Source organism: Vespa crabro, chromosome 3 (genome assembly GCF_910589235.1).
Source record: "Vespa crabro chromosome 3, iyVesCrab1.2, whole genome shotgun sequence".
Taxonomy (NCBI): Eukaryota; Metazoa; Arthropoda; class Insecta; order Hymenoptera; family Vespidae; genus Vespa; species Vespa crabro.
Window position 1 is genome coordinate 1,416,598 of NC_060957.1, and position 18,028 is coordinate 1,434,625.

The following is an 18,028-nucleotide window of genomic DNA, read 5'->3' on the forward strand; positions in this document are numbered from 1 at the left end:
TTTTCTCTTTTTCTTTTTTTTTTCTTTTTTTCTTTTTCTCTTTTTTTATTCGATGTCAATACACACATACGTTCTCACATATATTCGATCTAAGAGAAAACAACGACAGCGTCCTAATAACGTCCCTGTATTCAATCACGTATTCACTCGAAAAGAATGATGCTGGAAAAATAAAAGAAAAGAAAATGAAAAAGAAAAAAAAAAAAAACAAAAAAAGGAAAAAAAGAAACTAAAAGAAAAGAAAAAAAAAGAAAGGAAGCAAGAAGAAGAAGAAGATGATGATGATGATGATGATGATGATGATGATGATGATAATGATAATGATGATGATGATGATGATGATGATGATGATGATGATGATGATAATGATGATGATGAAAAGTAACACTGTCGTAGATTTGAAATTTAGATTTAGATCATAGATTCATGCTTTAATGGTAGTGTACAACGAAGCACTTTGGAAGAGTAATCACATTAGTTTGACCGTTTCTCGTGGATAGGCGAGTTTCGTAAATCGTTAACATTATTATTCTCTGACAGTCGGTCCGCCGTAATACGTGGTCGAGTTGTCACGCACCTTGGTACCGGACTAATGGGAGTACGTGTTAGCACGAGTACACCTTTGGAAGGCTTTACCCTGACAAGAGACGACGGTTGGTTCGATCTACTGGTGAACGGAGGTGGTGCAGTGACCTTGCAGTTTGGGAGGTCACCTTTCAGGCCGCAGAGTCACATCGTCTTCGTCCCATGGAATGAGGTAAGAGGAAATGAATAGAGTTTCAACAAGGGGTTTTATACCTCTCTCCCCTCGCCCCTCCACCCCCCCCCCAACCACCATCCCATACGAAAAGTCTAATCGGATGTAAATTTATTCTTATCATTATTCTTGGTTCCCTTAGGTCGTGATAATCGACAAAATAGTAATGAGTACGGCTGAGGAGAAACCACCGGTTCACGTGCCACACGCTTGCGCGGCTCATGACTACGACTTGATGAAACCTCTTGTCCTGGCAACGTGGAAACAGGGCTTTCAGGGTGCTTGTCCTGATAAAAGCGCCATCTTGGCAGAATATCAGGCTATACAGGAGAGTTTGCAAATACCCGGGACTGGTTTAAATCTTGTATATCACAGTTCAAGAGTTGGAGGTTATTTATCAACGATACAAGTCCAATTGACCCCTGAAACGATACCACCCACTCTCAGTTTAGTCCATCTAAGGATCTCGATCGAAGGAATCCTTTATGAGAGGACATTCGAGGCCGATCCGGTGATCAAGTTCACGTATGCTTGGAATCGATTAAACGTTTATCGTCAACGCGTTTATGGGGTTACAACCGCGATGGTTAAGGTTGGCTATGAGTATAACGATTGCAAAGACATCATTTGGGATGTTCAAACCACTAAACTCAGCGGCTACGACATGGCAATCTCAGATGTTGGCGGTTGGAATCTTGATATTCATCATAGATATAACTTCCACGAGGGTATTTTACAAAAGGGAGATGGTTCTAACATATATTTGAAACATAAACCTAGAGTGATTCTTACTACGATGGGTGATGGTCATCAAAGACCTTTGGATTGTTACGATTGTGATGGACAAGCTTCGAAACAACGTTTACTCGCACCAGTTGCTCTTGCCACTGCACCAGACGGATCCATTTTCGTCGGTGACTTTAATTTGGTTAGAAAGATTTTAGTAGATGGAACTGTCAGGACGATCGTTCGACTAAAGTAAGTACGAAATAATATTATTCGATTCAACGGTATCTCCCATACAATACATACAAATAAAACAATATATTTATAAATATAAATATTTTTCTTACAGTGCTACTAGAGTCTCCTATCGATATCATATCGCTATAAGCCCACTCGATGGTTCCCTTTACATTTCGGATCCAGAATCTCATCAAATTCTTCGTGTACGCAATACAAGTGATTATACTGATCCTGATCATAATTGGGAAACCGTCGTTGGATCAGGAGAACGTTGTCTTCCAGGTGACGAGGCACATTGCGGAGATGGTGCATTGGCAAGAGACGCAAAATTGGCTTATCCGAAAGGAGTTGCTGTTTCTATAGACAACGTTCTTTATTTTGCTGATGGTACAAATATCAGAATGGTGGATAGAGATGGAATCATAACAACAGTAATCGGTAATCATATGCATAAAGCCCAATGGAAACCAATTCCTTGTGAAGGCACCTTAAACGTCGAGGAAGTACATCTTCGTTGGCCAACGGAATTGGCTATCAATCCGCTCGATAACTCTTTACATATGGTCGATGATCACATGGTACTTCAATTGGCTCCAGATGGTCGTGTAAAAGTTGTAGCAGGTCGTCCTTTGCATTGTGCTTCACCATTGTCATCGTTCGACACCGAACTTGCCACTCATGCCACTTTGGTGATGCCTCAAAGCATTGCCTTTGGCCCATCAGGAAATCTATATATCGCTGAAAGTGATTCTCAGCGAATAAATCGCATAAGAGTTATCGGCACGGATGGTAAAATATCGCCGTATGCCGGTGCTGAATCCAAATGCAATTGCCTCGAACGTGGTTGCGATTGTTTCGAAGCTGATCATTATTTAGCCTCCACCGCAAAATTCAATACCATATCGTCCGTTGCGGTTTCACCTGACGGTGTCGTACATATCGGAGATCAGGCCAATTATAGAATACGTTCTGTTATGGCAAGTATACCCGATGCTAGTGACGCTAGAGAATATGAGATTTATTCGCCAGATACGCAAGAGATTTACGTCTTCAATAGATTCGGTCAGCATATAGCTACTAAAAATATTCTAACAGGTGAAACGGTGTATCTGTTCACGTATAATGTCAATAGTAGTAATGGCAAGCTCAGCACTGTCACGGATGCGGCTGGCAATAAAGTCTTCCTCTTACGTGACTATAGTAATCAAGTAACTTCCATTGAGAATACCAAAGGACAAAAGTGTAGATTAAGAATGACTAGAATGTGGATGTTGCATGAATTCAGTACACCAGATAATTACAACGTAACGTTCAATTATCATGGGCCCACTGGACTATTAGCCAACAAATTGGATAGCACAGGACGTGGTTATGTCTATGATTACGACGAATTTGGTAGATTGACAAGCGTTGTTACTCCTACCGGTAAAATGATCAGTCTGACGTTTGACCTTAGCTTGAAAGGAGCCATTGTTAAAATCGGACAAAATAACAGAAAGCCCGTCTCCATGCTGATCAAAGGTTCCTCCGTCGTTACGAAAGTTGGTGAAGCCGAACAAAGAACGACCGTTCTTCCTGATGGTTCTGTCGGTATGGTTACACCTTGGGCTCATACAGTTAGCACAGATACTATGCCATATTCGATTCTCGCCGAAATAGAACCGCTTCTTGGTGAAAGTTATCCTGTACTTGCGAAACAAAGAACGGAGATCGCAGGCGATTTGGCCAATAGATTCGAATGGCGTTATTTCCTTAGAAAGGTTCAAGGAAACAAAAATCGTGGCAATTCAAAAGCCGTAGCACAAGTTGGTCGTAAACTTCGTGTAAACGGTGAGATCTTGCTATCTTTAGAATACGACAGAGAAACTAATACCGTCGCCGTTTTCATGGATGATCGAGTAGAACTATTAAATATAACGTACGATAGAACTGCACGACCATTGAAATGGGGCCCAAGAAATGGAATTTTTGCTGGCGTTGAACTCGAATACGATCGATTTAGTAGATTGACTAGTTGGACCTGGGGAGACATAAGTGAAACTTATGGTTTCGACAGAGCTGGCCGATTATACGAAATTAAATATAGCGATGGAACGTCAATGATCTATGCTTTTAAAGATATGTTCAGCAGTTTACCACTGAAGGTTACCACTCCACGTGGAAGTGATTATTTGTTACAATATGACGAAGCTGGTGCTCTTCAATCTCTTACAACACCTCGAGGACATATTCATGCGTTCTCCCTTCAAACATCTCTCGGATTCTATAAGTATCAATATTATTCGCCCATGAATCGACATCCATATGAAATTCTTTACAACGACGATGGACAGATACTTGCTAAGGTTTATCCACATCAGAGCGGTAAAGTGGCATACGTTTATGATCACACTGGAAAATTGGAAACCACTTTGGCAGGTTAGTTTGATATAATATATTTATTTACACTATGACGTCATATAAAAGAAGAAAATATTGAAAACAAAACAAAAGAAAATATTACATTATTTAATATTATTTCAGGCTTGTCTTCTATACATTATACGTATCAAGAAACAACAAGTCTTGTTCGTAGCATCGACATCAACGAGCCAAATTTCGAAATGCGTATTGAGTACAAATATCACGCAGGAATTGTCAAAGACGAGAAAATCAAATTCGGAAGTAAAAGTGGCATGGACAATGCGCATTATCGTTATCAATACGACGGAAATGCACGTATATCTGGTATCGAGGTGGACATCAATGGAAAACAACTTCCACAGTTACGATTAAAATACAATCAGAATCTTGGTGTATTGGAAGGTGTCGGTGACCTTAGAATCTATAGGAACGTATTCAATAGATCGGTCATGCAAGATAGTAGCAAGCAGTTTTTCACTGTCACAGATTATGACGAACATGGTCGTGTTAAGACTGTTCTAATGAACATTCGTTCTCTTGATGTATTTAGAATGGAACTCGAATATGATAATAGAAATCGTATCAAGATGAGAAAATTGATGATCGGTAAGGATTCCATGGAAAAGAAAGAATGGTCTAGAATGGATAAGATTACGTATAACGCAGATAGTCACGTACTTGAGGTAGCAGATACGGATATAAATTGGCAATACGCATACGATGAGAATGGTAATATAGTTGGTGTTACCGAACATAACGAAAAGATCGTATTAGGTTATGATAGCGGAGATCGGGTAGTTCAATATGGCGACGTAGAATTCAATTCTTACGATGGCCGAGGATTTGTCGTTATTAGAGGAGAACACAAATACAGGTAGGTCCTTAAGAAATTTATATAATAATAATCGTCTATATTACTAATAAAATTTTATTACGTTCTAACGTTTCTTATCGTTCGAATAGGTACAATTCTAGAGGACAACTTATTCATGCATCGGAACACAAGAAATTCCAAATCTGGTACTTTTACGATGATCGTGGCAGATTGGTATCTTGGAACGACGATCGAGAAAATATCACTCAATTCTTTTATGCCAATCCAAAGACACCGGATTTGATAACTCACGTACACTTTCCAAAATCTTCTAAGACGTTCCGATTCCTCTACGATCAACGTGATTTCTTAATGACGGTCGAAACCTCCGAACAAAGATTTTATGTTGCAACCGATCAAAATGGTTCACCCTTGGCTCTTTTCGATACCAATGGAAATCTTATTAAAGAAATGCGTCGTACGCCATTCGGGAAAATCATCAAAGACACCAATCCTGATTTTTACTTGCCCATCGATTTTCACGGCGGTCTATTCGATCCAAACACAAAATTGATATATCTTAACAAGAGACTGTACGATCCAACCGTAGGACAATGGATGACACCTGCCTGGGAACAAATGGCGAACGAGCTAACAACGCCAACCGACATATTCATTTATCGTTTCCGTAACAACGATCCAATCAATTTCAAACAGAACGTCGAATACATGACTGACCTGGCAAGCTGGCTTAAACTTTATGGCTACGATATCTCTTCAATGCTCGGCTCTGAATATACAAAACAAATGGTTTATCAACCAAGTGCTACGATCACCTCTCCGCAATTAACTCCTGATTTTGGTGTTATGTCAGGATTACAATGTATCGTCAATCGTGTTCATGAAAAATTCTCCGATTTAGGATTTGTACCAAAGCCTTTATTAAAATTGGAACCTAAAACGAGAAATCTTCTTCCAAGAGTAGCACATCGTCGTGCGGTATTTGGTGAAGGAATACTTGTATCTAGAGTCGGTGGTAGAGCATTGGTTAGCGTTGTGGACGGTGTTAACACTGTTGTTCAAGACGTAGTGACGTCGGTCTTCAACAATTCTTATTTCTTGCCTCTTCACTTCAGTGTACACGATCAGGATGTCTTTTATTTTGTCAAGGACAACGCCTTAAAAATCCGAGACGATATGGAAGAACTCCAAAGGCTTGGCGGTATGTTTAATGTTTCCACTCACGAAACAACCGAACACGGAGCAGGAACGTGGAAGGAATTGAGACTTCATAATCCAGACGCAGCGGTTGTTATAAAATATGGTGCAGATCCGGAACAAGAAAGGCACAGGATATTGAAACACGCTCATAAACGAGCAGTCGAGAGAGCATGGGAAATAGAAAAACAATTGGTAATGGCTGGTTTTCAAGGTAGAGGGGACTGGTCGAAAGAAGAAAAAGATGAGCTTTTAAATCGTGGTACCGTTGATGGTTACGAAGGTGTCGACATTCACAGTGTCCACAGGTATCCCCAATTAGCCGACGATCCTGGTAACGTAGCATTTACCAGGGATACCAAAAGGAAAAGACGAAAGAGCGGCAATAGACGTAGCAGAAGCCATAGGCACGACTCGTGATTCGAAAGGACAATGCGAGCTCGGGAGATCCTTTGGGACTTGATTCGCGTGCCCGCGTGAATCTCGTGGTGAAAATAAGTGATGGCAAGGAGAAAGGAAACAAATGATAATAATCTTTCTCGCTATCTCTTCTCGACGCACTCAAGGGGAGTAGTATTATGAACGTTGATATGGTGAATTGGGATTGGGAAATTTGAGAGATCGAGAGAGAGAGAGAGACAGAGAAAGGGGAATAGAGAAAGGAATAGGAAAAGTGGAGGTGGGATAGGGAAATTTGAAAATGTATAATCTCTCTCTCTTGATCGTTCGCTCCGCGTCCAATGACGTGTCAACTAAAATCGTGCATAAATCCTAAATCCTGGTAAAAGGAAACGCGTTAAATTTGTATTCTTTATAACGATTATTCTCTTCTCGTTGCTGTTGACATATTCGTTTCGGGAAAAATAATAATAATAATAATAATAATAATAATAATAATAATAATAATAATAATAATAATAATGACGAAACGAATAAAGAAATTTAAAGAGACTTCGGATATTGTTCTATACAGTATGATCTCAAAAGGAGAAAAGGTTTTTAAATCGAATGAAGTGTTACGCATATACTTTAAAGGTGCCGTCCGTGACGATTGAATATCTAGAAAAACGAGTGCGTGATAAAGAGAGGGCGAGGATACGGGAAAAGTAGAATAAAAGAAATAAGAAGAAGAAGAAGAAGAAAAAAGAAGAAAAAGAAGGTGGTAGTCTCGCGTATTCGTTGGAACGTCGAACATTGAAAATGGGATTTCGAATAACGTGTGTGTCCTATGTGATCATCATCACAGGGTCTCTACAATGTGACATATGAGTAATAAAATGACGTTTCGACGTTTGATTATCGAGACACGTACGTGTTCGTCCGAAGATAAAACCGAGAGGAGTATATGAATGAAGATGAAAAAAAAAAGAAAAAGAATAAAAGAAAAGAAAAGAAAAGAAGAAGAAGAAAGAAAGAAATACACTAGCGTACTTTCCCACACGTCAGATATTTTTAACATGACGTAATTATGTGTATTAGAGAGAGAGAGAGAGAGAGAGAGAGAGAGAGAGAGAGAGACGCGAGCAATTGTACATAAAGCTAATCGATTAATGGTAAATGTAGATAATATACATATGAACATATATATATATATATATATATATATATATATACATATATATATATGAACGCGAAACTCTCGGTTAAAACCGGGGTGGATAGAACTGTCGATAAAGAAAAAAAAAAGGAAAAAAAAAAGAAAAAGGAAAAAAAAAATGGGAAAAAAAAAACCAATGCTTTTTTATATGTATTCGCGCCAAGTACGCGACTAGGTAAAAAGGGAAAAATAAAAGTGATGCGTGACAGAAAACGTTGCGATGGATATAGTGACGGAACGGAACGATAATAGAGATAGAGAGAGAGAGAGAGAGAGAGAGTTGGTAATTTCGAAAAGTATGATTTAAATCAGACTAATCCGTAAGCCGTCACGCGTGCTGTCGTGCCGTTTAAATGTTACGCGAAGTGTGCTAAAGAGGTGTTCTCACTCGATACGTCGATAGACACGTGTAAATAGTTCGATCGATAACGGGACGCGTCGCGTGTCGCGAGTAAAAGGGAAGAAAGATCATTTTTAACGATTACATTCTTCCCTTCTCTTCGGCATAGTAGTAGACGGGGAGGGAGGGTGGGAGGGGCCGGCAGCGGGGGTAGCGGCGGCGTGGGTTAGGGGGGGGGGTTATGGGAAAAAATAAACACGGTCGAAATGATATTGTCCACGAGAGAAATAATCGCTAATAAATAATGATATGATAACGTTAAGAATAATAAAACGATTAATAATAAGAATAACGAGGATAAGAAGTAATAAGAAGTAATAAGGAATAGTAATAATTAACGAAGTTTATGATAAAAGGTAATATTACTATTGTACGAAAATGCCCCGCCTATCTTTCTACTAAAAATGAGAAATTATTTTTTAAATTGTGTCGTCGAAGAGGTCCTTTGTAGCCACCGTGTGTCTGTGGGATCGTCCTCCCTTTTTCCCCTCCATGATAATATAATATACCATTCTACCCTCGTTCAACCCTCGCGAAACTTCATTGAAAAAAAAAAAAAGAGAAAAAAATAAAAACAAAAAAAAAGAAAAAAAAAAAACAAAAAAAGAAGACACATCCACTGCCCTGTCCTGGTCCCCGTATAAAAAAAAAAGAAAAGAAAAAAAAATGAAGTAAAATAAAATAAAATAAAGTAAAATAAAATAAAAAAACACATACTTTGTAAAAGATATAGTTGAACATTGTCGGTGTTTATCAGTATCGAGTAATGAAGTAAAAATGAAAAGAAAAAAAAAAAAAAAATGTAGATCGAACTCCGTGGTTTGGATCAAATGAAGTAACTGAGCATAGAAAGTAAAGAGAACAAAAAAAATATAACTGCATACGTATAATTATAATAGAGAAAGGGAGGAAGGGGGAGAGAGAGAGAGAGAGAGAGAGAGAGAGAGAGAAAAGAGCAACGAGCCAACGTGTGCGAGTGTGCCACGGTCGCTCAACCACGTTGTGTTCCACGTAGGTGTATAATAAATTATAAAAAGAATAAAAGAAGATAAAAAAAAAAAAAAGAAAATGTATACATAATCATAATTGCAGCGTACGTAATTAGTTGACGAGTTGTGACGACTGTGTGAAAGGGGGATGGGGGGATTGGGCGGGATGGGTGGGAGATTTAGTGAGCAATTTAAAAAAGAAAGAAAAAAAAAGAAAAAAGGTAAAAAAAAAAAATGCGAAGAAAGAAAATGAAAAAAAGAGTATGCCTAATGACCCTTATACAGAGATTTACATTGTACATATCCGTTGTGCATAGACAGAATGTGCCGGCAGAATATCTTTTGCATTTTCTCAAAAAAAAAAACCAAAAAAAAAAAAACTAAACGAAAAGAAAAGAAAAGGAAAGGGAAGATTAAGGAAAGGAAAGAAAAGGAAGATGAAGATAACATATGAAACGACGAGAGATCACTTACGACCCGAGACCGAAGTGAAAACTTCTCTCTCAATTATAAATAATAAATTCAAATTTTAATTTTTACGACGCTCCAAAAGATCTCTATTTTAACGATTTTGCAATCCCGTTGTATCCATGTCGTCGTGATTTCCCGTCGATCTTCTATAAAATTCGTTGTTTCTCAATGATTCTTCTTTATCTATTTGTGAGACCCGACACGTGCATACATCCATATATACATATTCTATTATTAACTAAACGAAACGACACACGCGCGACGAACTGTGATTCAAATTCTAATCTCTCTTCTCGTATTATTTTGTCAATTTAAAAACTAATAATTCTTGCCGAATTTAATTTTCACATTTTCAATCCTTTAAAATTTGTTTTCGCTGGCATCGTTGAAATTTGCGGTTTACGCGTTTGTTTTTTTTTTTTTTATTTATCTTTTTATTTTGTTTCCTTTCTTTTTTTTTTCTTCTTTTTTTTCTTTTTTTTTTACCAAAACCCGGCAGAATATAACAAATATAATAAATAATAATACTAAAGATAATAGTAATAATAATAATAATAATAATAATAATAATAATAATAATAATAATAATAATAATAATAATAATAATAATAATGATAATGATAATGATAATGATAATGATAATGATAATGATAATGGTAATGGTAATGGTAATGGTAATGGTAATTAAAAGAGGAAAAAAAATGGAAGAAGAACAAAAAACAAAAGCAGAAGAGGAAGAAGAAGAAGAAGAAGAAGAAGAAGGAAAAAAAGAAGAAGAACAAAAAACAGAAAATAGTAACGAAAACACGTTGGACGTGGGAGAAGGCTTGTAAAAAGTTTATAACTTCGCCTATTATGCGAATCGATAGGTAAAAAATTAGGAAGAAAGAGAGAGAGAGAGAGAGAGAGAGAGAGAGAGAGAGAGAGAAAGAGAAAGAAAGACAGAGATAGAAAATCGACAAGACATTTAAAAAGAAATGAAAAGAAGAAGGAAAAAAAAAAAAGCCCTGTAATCGAGTTAAACTTTACGCTTAAGCACGTTGCTTCCTTCGCGCTTGCGCTATAATGTCGACGAGGAGCGAGTTCCAGGAGATATTTTCAAAATTTGTCGGGATTATCCCGCACTTCATCCCCCCCCCCTCTTCTTCTCGCTCGGAATTGATGATGGGAATCGAACCTTGACGACGATCACGCGTAGGAAGGAAGCGAAATTTATTATTGTTACGCACGGCCCACCTATTTCCTATTTTCCTCTCGTGAAGATATATACATATATATATATATATATAAATATATATATATATATATATATATATTTATATATATATATATATATATATATATATATAATTTTCGCAAGTGGAAAAGAAAACGGGTGTGTCGGCACGCGACTAAGGAAAAAGCAATACTTCGTAAAACTATCGTGTATGTTGTCTTAATAATACCGAAAGCCTGCTGCGAGGAAAAGCAAGTGAGAGATATGTTTAGGGAGAGAAAGAGAGAGAGAGAGAGAGAGAGAGAGAGAGAGAGAGAGAGAGAGAAAGAGATAGTGCGTGTGTGTGTGTGAGAGAGAGATAAGAATGTGCGTTGATATGTCATGTATGAGAGAGAGAGAGAGCAAGTACCACTATACATATAAATATAAATATAAAAAAAAAATATATATATATATATATAGATATATATAAATATATATATATGTATATATATATATATATATATATATATATATACATATATACATATTAATATATGCAAAAATTGTGTTAACGATAAATATCGTGGAAGGGGAAAGAAAGAAAGTTGTGCGCTTTTCTAAAAGTATAAAACAAAATGAAGCGAATCCGGAGGTTCAATGGTCCTCCTCCTCGCGAGAGGTATAAAAAGAGAGTTAAAAAAAAAATTAATTAATTAAAAAAAAAAAAAAAAAGATAAAGATAAATGATAAAAGATGGGAGAAAAGAATCGAGAGAGATAGAGGGACAGGGAGAGTTCGTGAAACGGAGAGAAAGAAAAAGAGAGAGAAAAAAGAGACAACTTATTTGGACCGATCGATCGCTCGTCACTTCACGATTTGTAAATGTGCGTGCACGGACGGGTGTCACGGTCATCTGACAGTTTAATTTTGTACATAAAAGCGACGAACGAAAATGATTATATTTTATTCCATTGACGAATTCGCGTCTGAAGTCGGATCGGCTTGGGGGACTGTAAGGGTGACTGAGAGAAACATAAAAATACTCGCGAATGATAATACTCTTGATCGAACTGGCATAATACTAGTAATAATAATAAATAATAAATAATAAATAATAAATAATAATTAATAAATAATAAATAATAAAAATAATTAAAGAAAAATCGTGAAGGTCGTCCTCAATCTAACGTGTCCCCGTTATACTTTCATAAATATTATCAGAAGAAAAGAAAAAAGAAAAAAGAAAGAAGAAACGCAAAATAATATTAATATTTCCTTACCCCTCGTTAGTCGTGCGTTGAGAGACGGCGAAGAAGAAATAAAATAAGAAAATAATTTTTGATAGAAGGAAAATAGTTCGACGAAGATAATTTTAATGGGGAAAAGGTTCGCGTTATAAAAAAGAAAGAAAGAAAAAAAAAAAAAAAGAGAGAAAAAAGAATTTGCAGAAAATCGAATTACCAGGACAAATAAATTTACGACTCTCCTCCGCTCGTTCGATCCTCATTTCGTCCGGCTCGTTCGGCCGTTCGTCTGTATTTTTGTTTTCTTTTTCTTTTTTTTCTTTTTTTTTTTTTTCTTTTCTTTTCTTTTCTTTTCTTTTCTCGTTTTCTAAGTACACGGAATGGCTGAAAGAAAGAAAGAAAGAAGGGGAAAAATGAAGGAAGAAAAAAAAGAAGAAAAGAAAAAGGCAAAAGGAAGGAAGTGGAAAAACATATGTACATATTGATAATTGCGTTCATTGTGTAAATACTCTTTCAAGGAAACATGACAAACGTAAAAAAAAAAAAGAAAACACATACACATACATATGGGCACGCATGCGCACGTCATTGTACGCGTCGTGCTCAACGCGCGAGGTTTATTTTATAAGACTACATTATTATATATATACATATATATATATATATATGTATATATATATATACAGACACACATACACATACATATATATATATAAATATATACATACATATATATATATATATATATATATATATATATATTACCGTGTAATGATATTTAACAATAAGGTACATATATTCTATACTCTTACACGCTAAGTACTCAATAAATATATCTATAAAATTTCCTAGTGTTTGTGAATGTCTATATCCATACCTAATCCCGCTAATCCCATCGTATCGTGACGTCTTAAACTACTACCCTTCATCCCTTATCCTCCGCACCATCGTCATCCTATCTTCCTTCTATTCTATCAAGCAAAATAAAATTTTCTATTTATTTACACAAATAGATAAATTTCACTTAAATATTATCTTGTAAAATTATCCGTCGGATCCGTCGTAAGGTCTTTTTATAAATATTGATTCCTAAATGTTCTCTACCTTTATCCTAAAACTTTCCTTGTATATCTATCTCTTACACGTACACATTTATAAACTAATTATCTCTTTCTCTCACCTTTGCTATCGTCATATATATTTTTCTCTGTTGAATTAAACATTAATGAAAATTATATTAAGCTTGTATAAAGTTTACGATAACAAATGAAGAATGAAAATGGAAAAGAAAAAAAAAAAAAAAAGAAAGAAGAAAAAAAAGAAAAAAGCGTCCTTAGAACGGATCCGTCGCAAATCTGAAAAGTACCTACGAGAACGCGACGATGTGATGAAAGTTGTTTTTTCTATCGAAAACTATTAAAAGGAGAGATAATTAAAGTCTTTTAGTAACATTAATGACAAGTTGTTATCATTGCTCTCACACTCTCTCACACTCTTTCTCTCTTTTACTAACTCTTTATATATATATACATATATATATATATATATATTTTTTTGTTTGTTTGTTTGTTTGTTTGTTTGTTTATTCTTAAAATACTTAAAGTTCTACACTATATTTTAAAGAAAATATTTTCTTAAATTTCAAATGTCGCTAAGCAAACATAGTTACAATTTATAATATCAGTCCCACATATATATATTTATATATATACATATATATGTATGTATATATATATATATGTATGTATATACATATATCTCGGATTGGTTTGTTATTAAAAAAATTATAGAACATACAGCTTTTGTACATTGGATGGGTCAGTGAAAATCTGCTATTACAGTAGCGTCTGTGCTGCCTTTCTCAGTCTTGACTATTTCCGATTCTCTGGAAAAAACGATGAAAAAGGTAACAAAAATTTGTTATAAATTTATTCTTTATTTTTATTTGACGAAAAAAGATTTGTTAGCAAAGTGTTCAGGGAAAAATATTAACGTAAAAGTAAAATATTTGCAAAGTATAATCCTGATGTGTTAGAAATAAATGAATCGCGAAAAGTGAAATTAGAAAAAAAAAAAAAAAAAAGAAAAAAAATACAACTACAACAAAATATACGATTAAAGAGAAAAAAAAAAAAAACGAAAAAAAGAAAAACAAAAAAAAAAAAGGGAACGAAATTGCTTTGAGGATTAATACTGCACAAGATATTCTGCTTTTGTACATTATTTTATTATGAAGTATTTGCTTTTTGGACAGATCTCCATTTATTACAATTTTTTGTTTACTCTTCTCAACGTATTTACAATCGTTACGTCTTCTGGGAAAAGAAAAATGGAAGAAACATTTTCTTTGTCGCGCTTAAATCGAATTAATAATATTTGAAATTTGCATTTTCATTCTAAAAACATATCGTATCGTACCGGCGATATTATTTTTCAAGATGGAATATAGAATTTATCGTTATCTTTATAATAATACCTAAATTTCCCAAGAAAGAAAAATTAATAAATATGACGATGAAAATAGAAAACTTGAAAATAAATAACAAATGTGCTGATACTTTAAGCAATGCACCGATTCTTACAATTAACGTAGAAATATTTACGTAAAATGTAGACGAATCGTTGACTAAAATCTACAAATAGTACATATGCATATAGATAGTATAATCAAAAAATTGGTCGTGTGAAGGAAGGGAAGGGGTTGTGGGTGTGGGTGAGGGTGGGGGAAAAGGGGAAGGTGAAAACCGCTTTTACTTGTGCAATAAGTGTAACAGATATACCGGTGCAAGATTAATTAGCTGTGAAAAAACGATCGTTATTGGATGTACTACTTACACGCATTGTGTTTATTATGAAACGATCGATATCTATTTCTTTATAAGAAAAATGAGACTATCTTAATTTCTATATAATATTTTGAAATGTATCACACACATTCGTTATTATAAAATCTTATTAATTTTTAATTTAATTTTTGTATTAAATAGGTTCACATTTATAATTTCTTTTTAACCGAATACGGTAAGTATTTATATGATTTAATCAAACTATTATTCTTAAATAATTTCCTAAGAGCAATTTTAAAAGCATTAACGTATCTATCTTATTATTAGAATTCTCCCAAAGCTATTGGGGAACATGAAAAATATGTGGAGCACCGTGTACTTTTATCGAGGAATGTGTATTAATTATTAATAATATACTGTTGAAAAATATAGACGGGTCGATGAAGTACCAGGTGCACAGCCAAATTTTACAAAAATATCATCAATAGCTATAGCCATTACGACTTAATATTGCGTTACGCTCTGTTTCCAAGATTTTAAAAATTTCCTGACTAGAAAGATACAAAAGTGTGAAAGAACTATAATTTATCTAACCTTGTATCTTTATCCAAAATACCATATTATTATCTACGAATGTATCCAAAGAAGTCCTACGATAAAAAAAGTTTTGCATCTAGATTTTTATACTGTTAATTTTTCTTCAGTGCAAAAGTAATTAACATAATAAAGCACCTTCGATTTTTTTTTTTTCTTTTTTTTTCTTTTTTTTTTTTTTTTCTTTTTTTTTTTTGAACACAGGCGTTCCCACTGTACGCAATGTACGAAGGTATATATTATATATATACATAGTCAATGATATATATATATACAATATACATGTACGAAGATGTATATATATATATATATACATATATGAATAGGTATAGTAAATAATATAATCACCAACATTCATGTATCATTAGCAAAATGTTGGTGTTCCATTAACAAATATAATAAACAATTGCATATACAAATATACAAGCACATTTGTATTCAAAATCGACAAATAATGATTCAGTTATTGTAGTGCTACTCCTTTGGAGCAAAACCAATTCGACTCAATTATGGCATTACTTACTCAAGGCCCAGAGCCCAATTGATACCTTGCACTAGGAACAGAATTAGTGGTTGCCATGCAACTAACCACCTTATCCAATCCAATAATTGACCATACAATACATGTGGCCGTTCCCATCTTTAAAAATCATTAAGGTTGATATAGCATATACATATATACATATAATATATTGTAAAAAGAATTTTCTTTATCTGCAAAAGGATACGGATTGCGAAACATCTTTTTGAGGTCCACTTTTTCCTTACAATAAGGACATGTCTGTTTTTTCCCTATGATGCACCAACCTCTAATGCAAAATTCATGAAAGACATGTTCGCAGCTAAGTTTAAATGTATTCTCAATAACACCTTCTTCTTCTTCTGAGACTAAGAGCTTGTTTCCACATACAGCGCATACTCCTGGCTCTAAAGTTCTTGTTGGCATACTGCCTGGAGCATAATACTGTAAATTATATAAGATTTTATGAATATCATAATAATTTCATAATCTATTTCTACAAACTACTCACTCCTATGTGTGAAGCCATTTTATCAGCACATATCTCAGCAACATCCCTTCCAAGAACACCAAAATAAAGGCCATAAAATAAGAAAAGTAAACCACAATCCATCCAAACTTGAGGCTTCACGTTAAATGCAAGATTCAAACCAAAAAATGTTGCTAATACTATAATATATCCAATTATACCCAAAACATAACTAAGCTTGTAAATAAAGTAAAACCACTTGTACACTAATCTGTAAAAAAAAAAAAATATATATATATATATATATAACAGTTCAATGAACTATTTTAAAAGTAAAATACAAAGCTTATTATTTTATAATAACAATCATACCTAGGAGTTGTACCCTGTATCGGTTTCTGAATAGCTTTTCTTACTACAAGTCCTGTTATACATGACGAGACTAACCACAGAAAAATAAATCTCCACCAGTGATTATTTAGACTCATACCAAATGGTATTATCCACATAACTATCAATGTTATTAACTACACAAAAATTATATATTTCTTAATGTGTCAATGATATGAAATATTATTAATATGATTAAGACGTACTTTATTTTACCTGATATGATTTAAAATATCTCTTTTTCCATTCAATTAAAAAGACTTGTGCTACCGTTAATGTCACTAATAAAATTAGTAACATTTCAGCATGCATTGATTCATGGCCTTGATGCTGTTTGTGCATCTTTATATGTTCTACCCTGAAAAATCATTAAATTTTATATTTACACATAATGAATTTCTTTACTTGTTAAATATTCCAATGTACAGATGTTTATTACAATGAGTAATAACTTTATATTATTATAAATAATTTACCTCCATTTTTCTGCAGCAGTCATCTCCGCTTCACTCTAGAAAAATTAAAGATATTATTTATTTCATAGTATTATAAACATATTTATAAACATATTGGATATTATTAATTAAGTTTCAACTTGCTTACAATAAATGAATATGACATGGACAATGTGTGCACACATTTTATCTTTATGTAAACATAAAAGTAATTATAATAATAATGTCATTTTTGAATTCTTCATGCAATTTAAGAGGTTATACTTTGCGTATGTCATTTATTTTTCTAATGTATTATTATTAAAAGATTAAAATGTAAATTTATAAAAAAATATATACACACTTTATTTGGCATTGTATGGAGATCCATCGTTTATAGTATTTTTAACCAACAGTGAACAAATAGATTTTAACAAGCTGGCATAATGTACCCGTTGCTGGGTGGCACATCTTAAGGTGCTGTTCACACCGACGTTGATAAACTCATATCAAGAATAATCATAAATTATTCTTAAATATCTGTATATAAAGAAATGTTTAGATAAAAATAGTTGAAAATAATATAAGATCGATTGTATATTAATTAAATTAAATATATAAAAAAAATTTCTTCAGAACTTTTTCTTATGCATCAAAAAATCTGGACATTTAAATAATTAATATTTTATTTTTAATTCCCGCCTTGCAATAAGTCAGCCATATTGACTTTATAAAAAAAAAAAAAAAGTAATGTAATACCGTGGGACACTTAATAAAA

At 34.0% G+C, this 18,028-nt stretch overlaps 2 protein-coding genes across 16 annotated transcripts in view; one reads left to right on the forward strand and one right to left on the reverse strand.

The window, feature by feature from the left end:
* LOC124423103 (teneurin-m) overlaps positions 1-9,219 on the forward strand; it is a 628,739-nt gene extending 619,520 nt beyond the window's left edge. For all 7 annotated transcript variants that reach the window (XM_046960484.1, XM_046960486.1, XM_046960485.1 and 4 more), the window contains 5 exons: positions 541-757; positions 900-1,735; positions 1,833-4,141; positions 4,247-5,000; positions 5,090-9,219. In XM_046960484.1, the coding sequence (XP_046816440.1) occupies positions 541-757; positions 900-1,735; positions 1,833-4,141; positions 4,247-5,000; positions 5,090-6,578 (5,605 nt within the window). In that variant the 3' untranslated portion in view covers positions 6,579-9,219. The remainder of the gene's footprint in view (positions 1-540; positions 758-899; positions 1,736-1,832; positions 4,142-4,246; positions 5,001-5,089) is intronic.
* A 3,653-nt stretch (positions 9,220-12,872) lies between these two features.
* Positions 12,873-17,756, reverse strand: LOC124423107 (RING finger protein 121). 9 transcript variants are annotated; one of them, XR_006942010.1, is made up of 10 exons: positions 17,615-17,756; positions 17,293-17,327; positions 17,033-17,174; positions 16,799-16,953; positions 16,469-16,697; positions 16,166-16,401; positions 15,961-16,077; positions 13,855-13,942; positions 13,428-13,470; positions 12,873-13,028 (listed from the first exon to the last, which is right to left on the reverse strand). XR_006942010.1 is itself a non-coding variant. In XM_046960506.1 (9 exons), exons 1-8 carry the CDS (start codon positions 17,639-17,641, stop codon positions 13,876-13,878), a joined length of 1,008 nt encoding a protein of 335 aa, XP_046816462.1. In that variant the 5' UTR covers positions 17,642-17,756; the 3' UTR covers positions 12,873-13,023; positions 13,855-13,875. The 9 variants fall into 9 exon arrangements, 6 of the variants coding, with proteins under 6 accessions (XP_046816462.1, XP_046816461.1, XP_046816460.1 ...); XR_006942009.1 differs by having other exon boundaries at positions 12,873-13,023; positions 13,428-13,942; XR_006942008.1 differs by having other exon boundaries at positions 13,428-13,942.
* Between the last annotated feature and the right edge of the window lie 272 nt (positions 17,757-18,028).

Bases quoted from the DNA above. Each gene is read 5' to 3' on its own strand.
- LOC124423107 (XM_046960506.1), bottom strand. From the start codon at position 17,641: ATGGATCTCCATACAATGCCAAATAAA. The intron at 16,954-17,032 runs GTAAAATAAAGT...ATTTTTGTGTAG, and splicing joins GATATTTTAAATCATATCAG to TTAATAACATTGATAGTTAT. The intron at 13,943-15,960 runs GTAAGTAATGCC...CGTTTTTTCCAG, and splicing joins AATTGGGCTCTGGGCCTTGA to AGAATCGGAAATAGTCAAGA.